The 19,428-nt window shown below is 49.3% G+C and overlaps 2 protein-coding genes across 5 annotated transcripts in view; one reads left to right on the top strand and one right to left on the bottom strand.

Moving 5' to 3' along the window:
• SLC39A13 (solute carrier family 39 member 13) overlaps window positions 1–19,428 on the top strand; it is a 128,817-nt gene that overhangs the window by 18,567 nt on the left and 90,822 nt on the right. The window lies entirely within an intron of this gene.
• Window positions 1–19,428, bottom strand: part of SPI1 (Spi-1 proto-oncogene) — a 40,326-nt gene that overhangs the window by 19,190 nt on the left and 1,708 nt on the right. For 2 of the 4 annotated variants that reach the window (XM_075567475.1, XM_075567476.1), the window contains exon 1: window positions 2,507–2,766. The exons of the other annotated variants lie outside the window; for them this stretch is intronic. In XM_075567475.1, coding sequence (XP_075423590.1) covers window positions 2,507–2,551 — 45 coding nt within the window. In that variant the 5' untranslated portion in view covers window positions 2,552–2,766. Of the gene's footprint in view, window positions 1–2,506; window positions 2,767–19,428 lie in introns of those variants that run through there. 4 annotated transcript variants of the gene reach the window in all.

The following is a 19,428-nucleotide window of genomic DNA, read 5'->3' as shown; positions in this document are numbered from 1 at the left end:
AACCTTCTTTTTTTTTTTTTTTTTTAAAGTTCTTTAACCCCCAGACCTTTCAGTGTTCTGCCCGCATTCTCCACCATATGTGACAAACGGCTTACTCCGGGGCTCCGCCGTCTGTCCGGGACTGTTAGAACACGGTCTTTTAGGGTAGGTTAAATGATGAGACGTCACGTACTGTTCCTTTAAACAGGCTATGCCTGGTTTATTCAGTCCCAGGCACTGAGACTGCCACAGTTTAAACAGAAAACAAAGCCAAACAAAAAGCTGCTCGTCTGAGCGATAACTTAAACTTAGATGTCCCTGACTCAGAGTTGGAAGTGGCTTGTCCACTTCCACCAACAAAATAAGTACCTTTGCAGTCTTTAGACAAACTAACAGAATGAATGAAGCGATTTGGGAAAGAGGCTTTCTCACCCCTCTGCAGTTCAGCAGCCTTCCAGGCTCTTGGGCGGGGCTCAGAGGAAACAGGAAACAGGTCTTATATACCTGAACTCTAATCAGCATGACAGGTGACAGAAAACAGGCAGCAGACAAACTGTGGAATGGAGTGCCTGTACCACGAGGCTGCCCTGTTCAGCTTAGACAGGACAGAAACTGTTCAGTATCCTGGGAGCCCTGTATATGGAGTTTATTACCAACCCCTGGTTTCTGTCACAATATATATATATATATATAGTGTCAAACACTCGGAGGTGGCATGAACTTCCAAACTAATGAGCTGTGCCAACTAATCCCTCACATTTAACGTTAACCACACGCAAATTACAGCAAAATAATGCTGTCTGCCAATAAACTCTTCTCTGCCCCGATATATAGGTCACGACATTTTGTTTAATGCGACATCAAGATACCGAACAAACACAATCCCATTATACACGTTCGTAGGCTGTGGACCCAACCTGAGTACAAAGTAACACAAGGAAACTTCCCCGGTAAGTATCTTATAAGGTGTGTTGGACACCCGCAGATTATATTGCAATGATCACTCCCCAAGTGTCCTAATTACCTGAAGAATCTCAAGGAACAGGAGATAGACGTTCTTGGCTCTGAGCGTCCTGTACACAAGGGGTACTCAACGGCAGTGTTCAAGCCCCCCCAATAGGTCAGGTTTTCAGTGACTGATTGAGCCAACTGTGCTGAAGCTGGGATACCCTGAAAACCTGACCTGTTGAGGACTGGAGTTGAGCACCCCTGCTGTAGACAACAAAGTCACTCATCTCAGAACCTAACCCAAAGAAAGACCCTAATCATACATGGGAAATATAATGGAGGGCCGTCTGAAGTCTGCTGAAGCATGTACGGGGCGTCTTCTCGGGCAGCTTGGGCTTTATCTAGGATCAGTGGGGAGTCAGGAAAATTTGTTATTTATGCTACAACCCCAAATTGCATTTCCCTCTGTATACACGTAGCACCAAGCTCCTAGCGGTGTCTGTCCACATAATTGTCCTGTGATTGTGCTCACAAGTAGATAAGTGACTGAGGAATGCGCTCGGAGGAACGGGCTTCTATTTACTAACCTGAACCTCCAACACGTATTATTATTACAGAAAAAGTGATCCATTCCACAGGGAAACTGCCCCTCTCTGCTGGTGCAAACAGTGCTCGGTGGCACTGGGATGTACAATGCATCACTACCTTGTATTTAAAAACACGTCTTAAAAAATAGGGTTTGTTTTAACTAGGGTCAGTCCCATTCGGTTCACTTAGGGAGGATAAACAGAGGAATTTATTGGGAGAGCTTGGCTTCCATGTTTAGGGTTGACGAAGTATCTCAGTGCTAAGAACACTGGAACCTTAGGAGTTGCTCAAACCCCATTGTCCACTCACTGTGACATTTGGAAAGTCGTTATATCCACCAAAATTAGATTGTAAGCTCTTCAATTAAGGAACTCACTGGACCTGCAAAATTATATGTACGGCGCCGTGTAAAAAAAATAAACATTAAATTACTAAAGTCATGTACAATACTTTAATCGAGTCCTTAACACTTGCACCAATGGTTGTGACATAAATAAACCTATAAAATGATCTCATAATCTCTATAACTCACAGTACCGCTACTTTTTGAAAACTGCAAACAGCGACAATACCAAAAAATCTCATGGGGGAGTCAAACGGCACAAATATTGTGCTCTCAACAAGCCCTCGTCAACAAGGCTAGTACCCCAAAGTGTTCCGGGAAGGGGGTGTCCACTAGCCGGCCTGCGAAGTGTCACTCACTTGGAACGAGTCTCACTCACAGGAAGACACTCTATATCCCAACTCTAATAAAGTCTCACTCAGAATGTCCCCATTAAAATGCCATTTTTGGGTCTGGCACCCCTCAAATATCACTGTGTTGATGGCTCCTGATTGCAGTGGACATGCTCAGCCAGTTCTGGTTCTGCTGCACCCGTTCTCTACAGAGCTCAGCACAGTTCCCCCCTTGGTAACCCTTGTCCTTGGCAAACAGGGTGCTGGGTCACCCTACTCAGGAGACCCTCTTTGGATGTCAAGGCTCAGCACTCACCGTGGAGATCAGAGTAAATCCGTCCATCCTGCCCGCTGGTAACATCCACCAACCTACTAGCCGGGACCTGCTTGTGACCTCGGCGTCCCCTATGCACTGGTTCCCCGCTCCCCTAGGAGTAGGACGGATGGGGGGGGTGCAGTGCCAGTCACCTGTGGCCCCCCTCTGTGTGCGACTGTGGGGGGAGGGAGCACACAGCCTGTCACTGCAGTTTTTCCTCTTTCTTAACCCAAGTTCCTGATTTTACAAACTGTGCTCAGAGGGGAGAGCTGACCATATAACAGCGCTGTGACATCACTCGCCCCTTTTTGCATAAATCTCTTAGGCCCGTCACAGGAAGCCTGTCCCTGCAGCTTTCTGCCTGTGGGCAACTGATCTCCCCCCCCCACCCCTCCCCCAGACACCGGGCACATGGCAGCGGGCCCACATCACCCGTGCTTGCCCTCTATTGAATCCAGCACAAATTAATCCTTTATTTTTGACCGTGCAATGCATAGCGAGCTCATCTGGCAGTGAAGGGGTTAACTTTGACCGGGTTACAAGATATCGGCGTGTATATACAGTATGATGTAAATATGGCTGCCTGTCCTCTTCGAATACCCAGTGGAAACACTTGTAGCATTGGTGGTGGGTTATTACTGCGGAAGCATACACAGGTAACATCAGGGACATGGGCCGCTGGCACGCCCGGCAGTGTGAGGGTTAAAGCAGGGGTGGCCAACTCCAGTCCTCAAGGGCCACCAACAGGTCAGGTTTTCAGGATATCCCCGCTTCAGCACATGTGGTTCAATCAAAGACAGCACCACCTGCGCTGAAGCAGGGATATACTGGAAAAACCGGGCCTGTTGGTGGCCCTTGAGGACTGGAGTTGGCCGCCCCTGGGTTAGAGACATGGCACTTCTGTGCTGATTTGAAATATTGCGTTTCCCTTTTCTCTAAGGCTGGGGTGGCGCAGTGAGACCTTCCACCTGTAGAGCGGCGCTCAGCATCGCCCGACTTCGCTCTCTGTTCATCTCTAAGTGTGGCCTGAATCTGCAATGCCGCTTCGCGTGACCGTAAAATAAACAAGAACAGGTGAAGCAAAGAAAAGCAGAAACCGGCACATAGCGTTTGTGCATCGATGGAACTCCTCCCTTTACCCCTCTACGTGGGCCTTATAAACTGCCCCTATAACACTCACATATACAAATGACAGTGAAACATAAACCTCATTTAAAGCAGCACGTTATATTGACAAGTGGTACAAAACAAAGCTGTACAGAAAGCCTGCAACACACTGCTAATAATGTACGTGACTGTGTTCCTCTGTGACTGTGTTACCATGTCTTATACCTGTGTCGCCCCAAAGGCGGATGTCTACAAGGGTTCCCCAAGAACCTCTGCCCTCTGTACAGAACCAGCGGGCTAAGGGTTAACATGTGGGGTTTCTTGCTGCAATGTGTTTCGGCAGCGCGGCCCCCTGCAGCGTTTATAACTGGACAAAGGAATTCAAAGCCCAGCTGAATTCAATCAGAACCCCTTCAGTCTACATCTGCGTCGCCCCAAAGGCGGACAGCCGATGGGCAGCCAAAGGGTGTCGCCGTTTGCTGCCATTTGGTAATGTTACAGCTGCTCTATTGCTTCTGAAACTCACCAGCTCTCTCATCCCCTGTACCCAATGTCTACTTACCCTGCCTATAGATTGTAAACTGCTTGAGGCAGGGCCCCTTCTAACACATTGCAGGCCTATCCTACCTCTTCTAACACATTGCAGGCCTATCCTACCTCTTCTAACACATTGCAGGCCTATCCTACCTCTTCTAACACATTGCAGGCCTATCCTACCTCTTCTAACACATTGCAGGTCTATCCTACCTCTTCTAACACATTGCAGGCCCATCCTACCTCTCTTCTAACACATTACAGGCCTATCCTACCTCTTCTAACACATTGCAGGCCTATCCTACCTCTTCTAACACATTTCAGGTCTATCCTACCTCTTCTAACACATTTCAGGTCTATCCTACCTCTTCTAACACATTGCAGGCCTATCCTACCTCTCCAAACACATTGCAGGCCTATCCTACCTCTTCTAACACATTGCAGGCCTATCCTACCTCTCTTCTAACACATTGCAGGCCTATCCTACCTCTTCTAACACATTGCAGGCCTATCTTACCTCTGCTAACACATTGCAGGCCTATCCTACCTCTCCAAACACATTGCAGGCCTATCCTACCTCTTCTAACACATTGCAGGCCTATCCTAACTCTTCTAACACATTGCAGGTCTATCCTACCTCTTCTAACACATTGCCGGCCTATCCTACCTCTGCTAACACATTGCAGGCCTATCCTACCTCTTCTAACACATTGCAGGCCTATCCTACCTCTTCTAACACATTGCAGGCCTATCCTACCTCTTCTAACACATTGCATGCCTATCCTACCTCTTCTAACACATTGCAGGCCTATCCTACCTCTTCTAACACATTGCAGGTCTATCCTACCTCTTCTAACACATTACAGGCCTATCCTACCTCTTCTAACACATTGCAGGCTTATCCTACCTCTTCTAACACATTGCGGGCCTATCCTACCTCTTCTAACACATTGCAGGCCTATCCCACCTCTTCTAACACATTACAAGCCTATCCCACCTCTTCTAACACATTGCAGGCCTATCCCACCTCTTCTAACACATTACAAGCCTATCCTACCTCTTCTAACACATTTTAATCCTGTCTGTAAATGTTACTTATGTCCATAAACATATCTCTGACTGTCCATGAAATATCTGTAAACTGAATGTATATTTAATTACATTTATATACCTTTGTTCAGTTAATGCAACCATTTATTATTATAACTCTGGCTTTTCCGGTTTATTGTCTAACAAAATAATTATATTTAATTTGTAATTGTTCTCAAACTGACTGCAAAGTATTGCCATGCCCCCTTAAGTATTGCTATGCCCCCTTAAGTATTGCCATGCCCCCTTAAGTATTGCCATGCCCCCTTAAGTATTGCCATGCCCCCTTAAGTATTGCCATGCCCCCTTAAGTGGAGGCCTGTATTTACTTAAAAAATAAAAGATTATGATGTTACTCTGACTGTGTTACTCTGATGTGTTACTCTGTGTTACTCTGTGAGCGTGTGTTACTGTGTTACGGTTTTACTGTGTTACTGTGTGACTGTGACACTCTGTGACTGTGTTACTCTGTGACCATATTACTCTGTGAGAGTGCTACTCTGTGACTGTGTTACTGTGTTACTTTGTGACCATATTACTCTGTGAGCGGGCTACTCTGTGAGCGGGCTACTCTGCGAGCGGGCTACTCTGCGAGCGGGCTACTCTGTGAGCGGGCTACTCTGCGAGCGGGCTACTGTGTGACCGTGTTACTGTGTGACTGTGTATCTCTGTCACCGTGTTACTCTGTGACCGTGTTTCTCTGTGACCATGTTACTCTGTGACCGTGTTACTGTGTGACCGTGTTACTCTGTGACCGTGTTACTTTGTGACCGTGCTACTCTGTGACCGTGTTACTTTGTGACCGTGTTACTGTGTGACCGTGTTACTTTGTGACCGTGTTACTTTGTGACCGTGCTACTCTGTGACCGTGTTACTTTGTGACCGTGTTACTGTGTGACTGTGTTACTCTGTGACCGTGTTTCTCTGTGACTGTGTTTCTCTGTGACCGTGTTACTCTGTGACCGTGTTTCTCTGTGACCGTGTTACTCTGTGACCGTGTTACTGTGTGACCGTGTTTCTCTGTGACCGTGTTACTCTGTGACCGTGTTACTCTGTGACCGTGTTACTCTGTGACCGTGTTACTGTGTGACCGTGTTTCTCTGTGACCGTGTTACTGTGTGACCGTGTTTCTCTGTGACCGTGTTACTCTGTGACCGTGTTTCTCTGTGACCGTGTTTCTCTGTGACCGTGTTACTCTGTGACCGTGTTTCTCTGTGACCGTGTTTCTCTGTGACCGTGTTTCTCTGTGACCGTGTTACTCTGTGACCGTGTTACTGTGTGACCGTGTTACTCTGTGACCGTGTTTCTCTGTGACTGTGTTTCTCTGTGACCGTGTTACTCTGTGACCGTGTTACTCTGTGACCGTGTTTCTCTGTGACTGTGTTTCTCTGTCACCGTGTTACTCTGTGACCGTGTTTCTCTGTGACCGTGTTTCTCTGTGACCGTGTTACTCTGTGACCGTGTTACTCTGTGACCGTGTTACTGTGTGACCGTGTTTCTCTGTGACCGTGTTACTCTGTGACCGTGCTACTCTGTGACCGTGTTACTCTGTGACCGTGTTACTCTGTGACTGTGTTACTCTGTGACCGTGTTACTCTGTGACCGTGCTACTCTGTGACTGTGTGACCGTGTTTCTCTGTGACCGTGCTACTCTGTGACTGTGTGACTGTGTTACTCTGTGACCGTGCTACTCTGTGACTGTGTGACCGTGTTACTCTGTGACCGTGCTACTCTGTGACTGTGTGACTGTGTTACTCTGTGACCGTGTTACTCTGTGACCGTGTTACTCTCTGACCGTGTTTCTCTGTGACCGTGTTTCTCTGTGACCGTGTTTCTCTGTGACCGTGTTACTCTGTGACCGTGTTACTCTGTGACCGTGTTTCTCTCTGACCGTGTTTCTCTGTGACCGTGTTACTCTGTGACCGTGTTACTCTGTGACCGTGTTACTCTGTGACCGTGTTACTCTGTGACCGTGTTACTCTGTGACCGTGTTACTCTGTGACCGTGTTTCTCTGTGACCGTGTTACTCTGTGACCGTGTTTCTCTGTGACCGTGTTACTCTGTGACCGTGTTACTCTCTGACCGTGTTTCTCTGTGACCGTGTTTCTCTGTGACCGTGTTTCTCTGTGACCGTGTTACTCTGTGACCGTGTTTCTCTGTGACCGTGTTACTCTGTGACCGTGTTTCTCTGTGACCGTGTTACTCTGTGACCGTGTTACTCTGTGACCGTGTTACTCTGTGACCGTGTTACTCTCTGACCGTGTTTCTCTGTGACCGTGTTTCTCTGTGACCGTGTTTCTCTGTGACCGTGTTTCTCTGTGACCGTGTTTCTCTGTGACCGTGTTTCTCTGTGACCGTGCTACTCTGTGACCGTGTTTCTCTGTGACCGTGTTACTCTCTGACCGTGTTTCTCTGTGACCGTGTTACTGTGTGACCGTGTTACTCTGTGACCGTGTTACTGTGTGACCGTGTTTCTCTGTGACCGTGTTACTGTGTGACTGTGTTACTCTGTGACCGTGTTACTCTGTGACCGTGTTACTGTGTGACCGTGTTACTCTGTGACCGTGTTTCTCTCTGACCGTGTTACTCTGTGACCGTGTTACTCTGTGACCGTGTTACTCTGTGACCGTGTTACTCTGTGACCGTGTTACTCTGTAACCGTGTTTCTCTGTGACCGTGTTTCTCTGTGACCGTGTTTCTCTGTGACCGTGTTACTCTGTGACCGTGTTACTGTGTGACCGTGTTACTGTGTGACTGTGTTACTCTGTGACCGTGTTACTGTGTGACCGTGTTTCTCTGTGACCGTGTTTCTCTGTGACCGTGTTTCTCTCTGACCGTGTTTCTCTGTGACCGTGTTTCTCTGTGACCGTGTTTCTCTGTGACCGTGTTTCTCTGTGACCGTGTTACTGTGTGACCGTGTTACTCTGTGACCGTGTTACTCTGTGACCGTGTTACTCTGTGACCGTGTTACTCTGTGACCGTGTTACTCTGTGACCGTGTTACTGTGTGACCGTGTTACTCTGTGACCGTGTTTCTCTGTGACCGTGTTTCTCTGTGACCGTGTTACTCTGTGACCGTGTTACTGTGTGACCGTGTTACTGTGTGACTGTGTTACTCTGTGACCGTGTTACTCTCTGACCGTGTTACTCTGTGACCGTGTTACTCTGTGACCGTGTTTCTCTGTGACCGTGTTACTCTGTGACCGTGTTACTGTGTGACCGTGTTACTGTGTGACTGTGTTACTCTGTGACCGTGCTACTCTGTGACCGTGTTTCTCTGTGACCGTGTTACTCTGTGACCGTGTTACTGTGTGACCGTGTTACTCTGTGACCGTGTTTCTCTGTGACCGTGTTACTCTGTGACCGTGCTACTCTGTGACCGTGTTACTCTGTGACCGTGTTACTGTGTGACCGTGTTACTCTGTGACCGTGTTTCTCTGTGACCGTGTTACTCTGTGACCGTGTTACTCTGTGACCGTGTTACTGTGTGACCGTGTTACTCTGTGACCGTGTTACTCTGTGACCGTGTTTCTCTGTGACCGTGTTACTGTGTGACCGTGTTACTCTGTGACCGTGTTACTCTCTGACCGTGTTACTCTGTGACCGTGTTACTGTGTGACCGTGTTACTCTGTGACCGTGTTACTCTGTGACCGTGTTACTCTGTGACCGTGCTACTCTGTGACCGTGTTACTCTGTGACCGTGTTACTGTGTGACCGTGTTACTCTGTGACCGTGTTACTCTGTGACCGTGTTACTCTCTGACCGTGTTTCTCTGTGACCGTGTTACTCTGTGACCGTGTTACTGTGTGACCGTGTTACTCTGTGACCGTGTTTCTCTGTGACCGTGTTACTCTGTGACCGTGTTACTCTGTGACCGTGTTACTGTGTGACCGTGTTACTCTGTGACCGTGTTTCTCTGTGACCGTGTTACTCTGTGACCGTGTTACTCTGTGACCGTGTTACTGTGTGACCGTGTTACTCTGTGACCGTGTTACTGTGTGACCGTGTTACTGTGTGACCGTGTTACTGTGTGACCGTGTTACTGTGTGACCGTGTTACTCTGTGACCGTGTTTCTCTGTGACCGTGTTACTCTGTGACCGTGTTACTCTGTGACCGTGTTACTCTCTGACCGTGTTACTCTGTGACCGTGTTACTGTGTGACCGTGTTACTCTGTGACCGTGTTACTCTGTGACCGTGTTTCTCTGTGACCGTGTTACTCTGTGACCGTGTTACTCTGTGACCGTGTTACTCTGTGACCGTGTTGTAAAGAATAACAAGACACCAACAAGGATATTAAAAAATAGAGAAATATATTGAATCTAAATGACACATTGTGGTAAGATTACCGCCAACTAGTACTCAAATGAACATATACTATTTATACAACGTGTACAGCGTAATATCAATTTAAACAAGCAAGTCTAAACATACAATAATGAATGACACCTTACCAAACAGTGAGGCTAATATAGCAGGCTGACATCTCACTGAATGAGACTCTGGGCCCTCTATCACGAGCCTAAAGTGTTAAGGGATAAGGCAGCTTTATATACTCACAGATCCGCCTCACCAGTTTGTGCGGATTATCAGCGACCGCCATAATGGCGTTGTCATATCAACTATAACATCAGGACGCATTACGCTGCGACATCACTAGTATACGGCGTTATATATATATATATATATATATATATATATATATATATATACGTCAATATTAATCACTACATTGTGCTTGCAGTGTAGCCTAATATGTTAAAAAAAAGTAGCAGCACTTATAGAAACATAAGAGCAGCATCTGTAGAAGCTATTTTCCCAAAACTCGTCCGGGCGACGGACAGCGCGTTCTTTTGGTTATTCGGGTATTCGTGAAGCGAATGGGGCGCCAGACAACGCGTTCTTTTGGTTATTCGGGTATTCGTGAAGCGAATGGGGCGCCAGACAACGCGTTCTTTTGGTTATTCGTGGTGGGAGTGAGAGAGACCATCTGAGCAATTGTCATACAATATATTAAAGTTATACTCGTCGGTCTATTCCAGTGGTTGTAGTTTCCACACATTACCAGGTGGGAAACAGGTGATATCATTTTATTTATGATCTGTGACTGTGTTACCTTGTTACTCTGTGGCTGTGTTACTCTGTGACCATGTTACTGTATTTCAGTGTTTGTTACTTTGTAACTATATGACCATGTTACTATGTGACTGTGTTACTGCTTCTGCATTACTCAGTGACCGTGTTACTGTTACTCTGTGTCAGTTGCTTTGTGACTATCCTGCCCCCTCATATCTGGATCAGCGTGATACTGCCCCCTCATATCTGGATCAGCGTGATACTGCCCCCTCATATCTGGATCAGTGAGCCCCTGCCCCCTCATATCTGGAGCTGATGTATGTGCCTCAGGTCTGTGGGACAGACCTTCTCTGTAATGGTTACATGTTGAGTTCCTTCTTTTTGGCTCAGTTCTCATTTTCCTGCTCTCACCTTTGGGGGAATCAGAACGAGGAACCCAGGTAACACCCCAACCCTGCACACAACTTCCTCTCTGACAGGGAACAAGAACAGGTCTGGGAACGGCTCCATTGCATGTGGAACCGCAGGCTGCTCAGAACATTAACCCTTCCCTGCCAGAGAGACCAGCTAAACCGCATTGTGCAGCCTCATGTGTGATTTAGGGGTACAATCCAAGCACAGAATATTATTGTAATGGAAAGTCAGTGTTTATACTGGGGTTACCCTGGGATAACCTTAACATATTTTTGTCCTAGTTATGGGACCGTCAGAGGTCCATACAAAGGAGAGAAATGTCAAAGTTCAACATCAGCAATGACACGTTGCATTGAGATCCAGTGGTGACGTCTCTCACAAATAGGGTGTGACTTTATTGCGGCAAGGATTTATCTTCCAAGCAATGTTTACACTGTAACAGTTACGGGTCCCACTGGCTGGGAACGGCCTCGTAAATAAACTCCCAATGGCAAAGCCTCCAGGTTACGTCTGTGGGTTAGTTGAGTGCAATGTCTGTTTATTCTAGAGAACACTGACGATATTCTGGACTTGACGCCCTGGAGACACCAGCACCAGAACCCGGGGCGGTCGTGCGACGTCCTTTCTCCCAGTGATAACGTGTTACTAGAGACGGGAGAAACGGTAAAAATCCCTTTAGCGGACTTCCCCCGAGCGTGCCATTCAAAACCCGCTCCGCGGCGGAAAATCCGTCAGCGGATTGTTCCAGTTTCAATCCGTGCGGATTAATCCGACACCGCCATTGGTTACAAATCCATGGATTGGATTGCCGGTGATAAAAAAAAAATCCCAAAGAGACGAATCGCCCGTTTTGCGATTGCTTCGTTGAAATCCGCGGTGCGAAGGAACCGGCCAATCTGCGTCCGGTCCAAATGTGCCCATCTTTACAGTACAGTCTGATTCTTCCATAACTCTACTGCATAGAAATCAACAAAGAAAATAGTTCCAGCACGCTCTGACTATAGGAAAAGTAGCAACAAGTGGGAAATGCCAAATCAAATGAATATTTAATAATTGCACAAGTTATATACAAGGAGCAAAGTGACACCAACACAATAGAACAAAACACACTAAAAAATAGAAAAAAATGGGAAAATGGGGAAGTGAAGAAAAAAAAGGGGGGGTGTATACAATGGGGGATAAATAGGGGGGCAACGTTTCGGGGCAAGCCCCTTCCTCAGGCTGTTCCCCCTTGTCCCAAAGGAACAAGAGGTACTTCCCTTACCCCAGTACCCCTAAAACAGTGAACAAAATAAGCCCTAATAAGAAAAAAGGGCTTTGTTCTATTGTGTTGGTGTCACTTTGCTCCTTGTATATAACTTGTGCATTTATTAAATATTCCTTTAATTTGGCATTTCCCACTTGTTGCTACTTTTCCTATAGTCAGAGCGCGCTGGAACTATTAGCTTTGTTGGTTATTATGTAGGAGTATCTTGGGTCCTTCTTATGTTCCTTTGCACCTTGCATTTAGCTATAGTATATGTTTCTATCTGACTGTGAGTGCGGTCTATCATGTCTGTTCTTGTACTGCATAGAAATGTCCAAAGAAGGACGTGGCCTAAAAGAAGACAGGGTCACGCTGCTCCTGGTACACACAGACAGGGTCACGCTGCTTCTGGTACACACAGACAGGGTCACGCTGCTCCTGGTACACACAGACAGGGTCACGCTGCTCCTGGTACACACAGACAGGGTCACGCTGCTCCTGGTACACACAGACAGGGTCACGCTGCTCCTGGTACACACAGACAGGGTCACGCTGCTCCTGGTACACACAGACAGGGTCACGCTGCTCCTGGTACACACAGACAGGGTCACGCTGCTCCTGGTACACACAGACAGGGTCACGCTGCTCCTGGTACACACAGATAGGGTCACGCTGCTCCTGGTACACACAGAGAGGGTCACGCTGCTCCTGGTACACACAGACAGGGTCACACTGCTCCTGGTACACACAGATAGGGTCACGCTGCTCCTGGTACACACAGACAGGGTCACACTGCTCCTGGTACACACAGACAGGGTCACGCTGCTCCTGGTACACACAGACAGGGTCTCGCTGCTCCTGGTACACACAGACAGGGTCACGCTGCTCCTGGTACACACAGACAGGGTCACGCTGCTCCTGGTACACACAGACAGGGTCACGCTGCTCCTGGTACACACAGACAGGGTCACGCTGCTCCTGGTACACACAGACAGGGTCACGCTGCTCCTGGTACACACAGACAGGGTCACGCTGCTCCTGGTACACACAGACAGGGTCACGCTGCTCCTGGTACATACACACAGGGTCACGCTGCTCCTGGTACACAATGCATCGCAAAGCATTGAATATTGTGATTATCTTTTATTAGTCTAGCGCCAACATAGTCAACAGTGTGACAAAAGAATCATGTGAAAAACATGTTGCCCGCCTTCCATTGCATTCTGCATCAGGAGAATTTGTGCTCAGATGCTCGGAACCGAGACGTGGAAAACTTTGATGGACATGGTTGTGAAAATCGTGAATTACATCCCAGGTGGAAGTTCCCTCATCCATCGACAGTTTGAGGCCATGAACGAATGCGGTGACTGTGATTGAGGATCTTACCGACTATGCAAATGTGAGATGGTTGAGCAGAGAAGAAGTTCTGGAACGGTTTACCTATTATCTTCCTCAAAGTAAAGATTTTCTTGTTGAGAAACGTCAGATAGAAAGTTTTTCTGACATTGAGAACCCTTCATGGCAGTGTGATTTACATCTTCTGCGCGATATCATGGCTCACTTAAATGGATTAAACGTGAAGCTGCAGGGAAAGGGTCAAGTAATATGTGAGCTGGCACAGCATACTCAAGAATTCAAGTCAAAACTGAACCTCATTCAGGTACAAACTCAGAAGGACAATTTGACCCATTTTGCAAACCTGACTAGATTTCTAAAAAAAAAAACGAAGAGTGTGGTCTACTCGACGTGAAATGGCAACTCTACTTAAACTGGATAAAAAACCTGTCCCAGAAATTTGAATCACATTTTCTGATTTCAATGACTTCAAATTGGCATTTCAATTCTTGCGTGATCCATTCCACTTTGATATTACAAATTCAAGCAAAGAAATGTCCACCCTTCTGTCCTTGGACACGCGTGGGCTTGAAGACGATTTGCTTTCTCTTCACCGTCTGGAACACTTGAAAATGTCCCTGAATCCTTCAGTCACAGATATGTGGAAATCTATTCCGACCGACAACGATCTCCCAAATTTGAGAACGGTCATTTCAGAATGATTGTCCATGTTTGGATCAACGTGGGTGTGTGAATCGACGTTCTCTACAATGGGATTCATCAAGTCAAAATACAGATCTCGAATTGGAGGCGGAGGTAAGAAGTGCATGGAGTATAGATATTCAGCCAATGTTTCTGCAACTTGTCAGAAAGAAGGATTGTCACATTTCGCAATAAATTGTCTTACATTTTCAATTTGAAGAATTTTCATCATTTGCGTCTCAGGCAGTTGTAACTGAGAAGTCAAAGTGTGCATGTTTGGAATAAACCTGCTCAAATCGTGTGTGTTGTTTTAAATGTTCGATTGAGCAAACTCATTTCTCAATTTTTACATGGTGTGGCGATTTCACACCTGTGGCGACATTGAAACATAGGTTGCCCACCTCTGATCTAGTCGATGGAAGAGAATAAGGATTATTGGTTTTAAATAACATCTCCAATTCTGTAATCATCGCACATCTACTGTATACCATCAATTTTTTTAAAAATTTTATGGCACATATCGAGTTTTGATCCCTTGATAAAGAGATTGTGATCTGGAGTATTTATGCTATAATTTAGATTGGTAACAGGAGAGGTCTAACCTAACTCCGAGCTGATGGAGTTTTTGACACTTGTACAGTCCTGCAGAATTTGGTACATCCCATTATAAGATGTGCGAGATGCAATTCCCCCCAAGTTCCTATTGTCGCTCCCATATCACAAACTGACACACAATTACAGCAAAGTTTCTACATCAGGGGTGGGCAACTCCAGTCCTCAAGAGCCACCAACTGGTCTGACTGAGCCACTGATTGAGCCACCTATAGATATGTAAATAACACAATATAGCAAAGTACATCTATTAACAGAGTACCACATACTGGTGCGTCGCAGGTAAGGAGTAGGATTGCCAGGTGACTTCTCCAAAAATAATGGACACAGTGGTGAAAGGTCCGACATGCACACTCGAGAGACACATACATAACTCTCTTTCTGCTCCATGCTGTTTCCTCCTCTCCTTTGCCCCACCCTCAGGCTCCTGACATCCTCCTGAATGGCTGCATTACCCAGCAGCAGCCAACCATAATGGAGAAAGCTGCCCAGCCCCCTAGCAATGGCACTGCTCGATCCCACAGCCGCCCAATTTAGTCAGGTCAGTGTACACATACCCAAGTTCACAGAGCAGCACACACATACCATGTTCCCAGCTCACACAGCAGCACACACATACCCCGTCCCCAGCTCACACAGCAGCACACACATACCCCGTCCCCAGCTCACACAGCAGCACACACATACCCCGTCCCCAGCTCACACAGCAGCACACACATACCCCGTCCCCAGCTCACACAGCAGCACACACATACCCACGCTCACAGAGCAGCACACACATACCCACGCTCACAGAGCAGCACACACATACCCCGTCCCCAGCTCACACAGCAGCACACACATACCCCGTCCCCAGCTCACACAGCAGCACACACATACCCCGTCCCCAGCTCACACAGCAGCACACATATACCCCGATCCCAGCTCACACAGCAGCACACACATACCCCGTCCCCAGCTCATACAGCAGCACACACATACCCCGATCCCAGCTCACACAGCAGCACACACATACACTGATCCCAGCTCACACAGCAGCACACAAATGCCCCACCCCAGCTCACACAGCAGCACACACATACCCTGTCCCCAGCTCATACAGCAGCACACACATACCCCGTCCCCAGCTCACACAGCAGCACACACATACCCCGTCCCCAGCTCATACAGCAGCACACACATACCCCGTCCCCAGCTCATACAGCAGCACACACATACCCTGTCCCCAGCTCACACAGCAGCACACACATACCCATCCCCAGCTCATACAGCAGCACACACATACCCCGTCCCCAGCTCATATAGCAGCACACACATACCCCGTCCCCAGCTCATACAGCAGCACACACATACCCTGTCCCCAGCTCACACAGCAGCACACACATACCCGGCCACAGCTCACACAGCAGCTCACACATACCTCGCCACAGCTCACACAGCAGCACACACATACCCCGTCCCCAGCTCACACAGCAGCACACACATACCCCGTCCCCAGCTCACACAGCAGCACACACATACCCCGTCCCCAGCTCACACAGCAGCACACACATACCCCATCCCCACCTCACACAGCAGCACACACATACCCCGCCACAGCTCACACAGCAGCACACACATACCCCGTCCCCAGCTCATACAGCAGCACACAAATACCCCACCCCAGCTCACACAGCAGCACACACATACCCCGTCCCCAGCTCACACAGCAGCACACACATACCCCATCCCCACCTCACACAGCAGCACACACATACCCCATCCCCACCTCACACAGCAGCACACACATACCCCGTCCCCAGCTCATACAGCAGCACACACATACCCTGTCCCCAGCTCACACAGCAGCACACACATACCCCGTCCCCAGCTCATACAGAAGCACACACATACCCCGTCCCCAGCTCATACAGCAGCACACACATACCCCGTCCCCAGCTCACACAGCAGCACACACATACCCCGTCCCCAGCTCATACAGCAACACACACATACCCCGTCCCCAGCTCACACAGCAGCACACACATACCCCGTCCCCAGCTCATACAGCAGCACACACATACCCCGTCCCCAGCTCATACAGCAGCACACACATACCCCGTCCCCAGCTCATACAGCAGCACACACATACCCCGTCCCCAGCTCATACAGCAGCACACACATACCCCGTCCCCAGCTCACACAGCAGCACACACATACCCCATCCCCAGCTCATACAGCAGCACACACATACCCCGATCCCAGCTCACACAGCAGCACACACATACCCTGATCCCAGCTCACACAGCAGCACACAAATGCCCCACCCCAGCTCACACAGCAGCACACACATACCCTGTCCCCAGCTCATACAGCAGCACACACATACCCCGTCCCCAGCTCACACAGCAGCACACACATACCCCGCCCCCAACTCATACAGCAGCACACACATACCCCACCCCAGCTCACACAGCAGCACACACATACCCGGCCACAGCTCACACAGCAGCTCACACATACCTCACCACAGCTCACACAGCAGCACACACATACCCCGTCCCCAGCTCACACAGCAGCACACACATACCCCGTCCCCAGCTCACACAGCAGCACACACATACCCCGTCCCCAGCTCACACAGCAGCACACACATACCCCATCCCCACCTCACACAGCAGCACACACATACCTCGCCACAGCTCACACAGCAGCACACACATACCCCGTCCCCAGCTCATACAGCAGCACACAAATACCCCACCCCAGCTCACACAGCAGCACACACATACCCCGTCCCCAGCTCACACAGCAGCACACACATACCCCATCCCCACCTCACACAGCAGCACACACATACCCCATCCCCACCTCACACAGCAGCACACACATACCCCATCCCCACCTCACACAGCAGCACACACATACCCCGTCCCCAGCTCATACAGCAGCACACACATACCCTGTCCCCAGCTCACACAGCAGCACACACATACCCCGTCCCCAGCTCATACAGAAGCACACACATACCCCGTCCCCAGCTCACACAGCAGCACACACATACCCCGTCCCGAGCTCACACAGCAGCACACACATACCCCGTCCCCAGCTCATACAACAACACACACATACCCCGTCCCCAGCTCATACAGAAGCACACACATACCCCGTCCCCAGCTCATACAGCAGCACACACATACCCCGTCCCCAGCTCACACAGCAGCACACACATACCCCGTCCCCAGCTCATACAACAACACACACATACCCCGTCCCCAGCTCACACAGCAGCATACACATACCCCGTCCCCAGCTCATACAGCAGCACACACATACCCCGTCCCCAGCTCATACAGCAGCACACACATACCCCGTCCCCAGCTCATACAGCAGCACACACATACCCCGTCCCCAGCTCATACAGCAGCACACACATACCCCATCCGCAGATCATACAGCAGCACACACATACCCCGTCCCCAGCTCATACAGCAGCACACATACCCCGATCCCAGCTCACACAGCAGCACACACATACCCCGTCCCCAGCTCATACAGCAGCACACACATACCCCGTCCCCAGCTCACACAGCAGCACACACATACCACGTCCCCAGCTCACACAGCAGCACACACAAACCCCGTCCCCAGCTCACACAGCAGCACACACATACCCCGTCCCCAGCTCATACAGCAGCACACACATACCCCGTCCCCAGCTCATACAGCAGCACACATACCCCGATCCCAGCTCACACAGCAGCACACACATACCCCGTCCCCAGCTCATACAGCAGCACACACATACCCCGTCCCCAGCTCACACAGCAGCACACACATACCCCGTCCCCAGCTCACACAGCAGCACACACATACCCCGTCCCCAGCTCATACAGCAGCACACACATACCCCGTCCCCAGCTCACACAGCAGCACACAAACCACGTTTCCAGCTCATACAGCAGCACACACATACCACGTCCCCAGCTCATACAGCAGCACACACATACCCCGCCCCCAGCTCACACAGCAGCACACACATACCCCGTTCCCAGCTCACACAGCAGCACACACAAACCCCGTCCCCAGCTCACACAGCAGCACACACATACCCCGTCCCCAGCTCACACAGAAGCACACACATACCCCGTCCCCAGCTCACACAGCAGCGCACACATACCCCAGCTCACACAGCAGCACATACATATCCCAGCTCACACACAGCAGCACATACATATCCCAGCTCACACACAGCAGCACATACATAACCCAACTCACAAAGCAGCGCACACATACCCCAGCTCACACAGCAGAGCACACATACCCCAGCTCACACAGCAGAGCACACATACCCCAGCTCACACAGCAGAGCACACATACCCCAGCTCACACAGCAGAGCACACATACCTCAGCTCACACAGCAGCACATACATACCCCAGCTCACACAGCAGCACATACATACCCCAGCTCACACAGCAGAGCACACAAACCCCAGCTCACACAGCAGAGCACACATACCCCAGCTCACACAGCAGAGCACACATACCCCAACTCACACAGGAGAGCACATATACCCCAGCTCACACAGCAGCGCACACAGCAGCACATGCATACCCCAACTCACACAGCAGAGCACACATACCTCAGCTCACACAGCAGAGCACACATACCCCAACTCACACAGGAGAGCACATATACCCCAGCTCACACAGCAGCGCACGCATACCACAGCTCACACAGCAGAGCACCTCACACAGCAGAGCACACATACCCCAGCTCACACAGCAGAGCACACATACCCCAACTCACACAGGAGAGCACATATAC

The sequence above is a fragment of the Ascaphus truei genome, chromosome 12 (assembly GCF_040206685.1).
Source record: "Ascaphus truei isolate aAscTru1 chromosome 12, aAscTru1.hap1, whole genome shotgun sequence".
Taxonomy (NCBI): Eukaryota; Metazoa; Chordata; class Amphibia; order Anura; family Ascaphidae; genus Ascaphus; species Ascaphus truei.
This window is presented reverse-complemented; position numbering and strand designations above follow the sequence as displayed.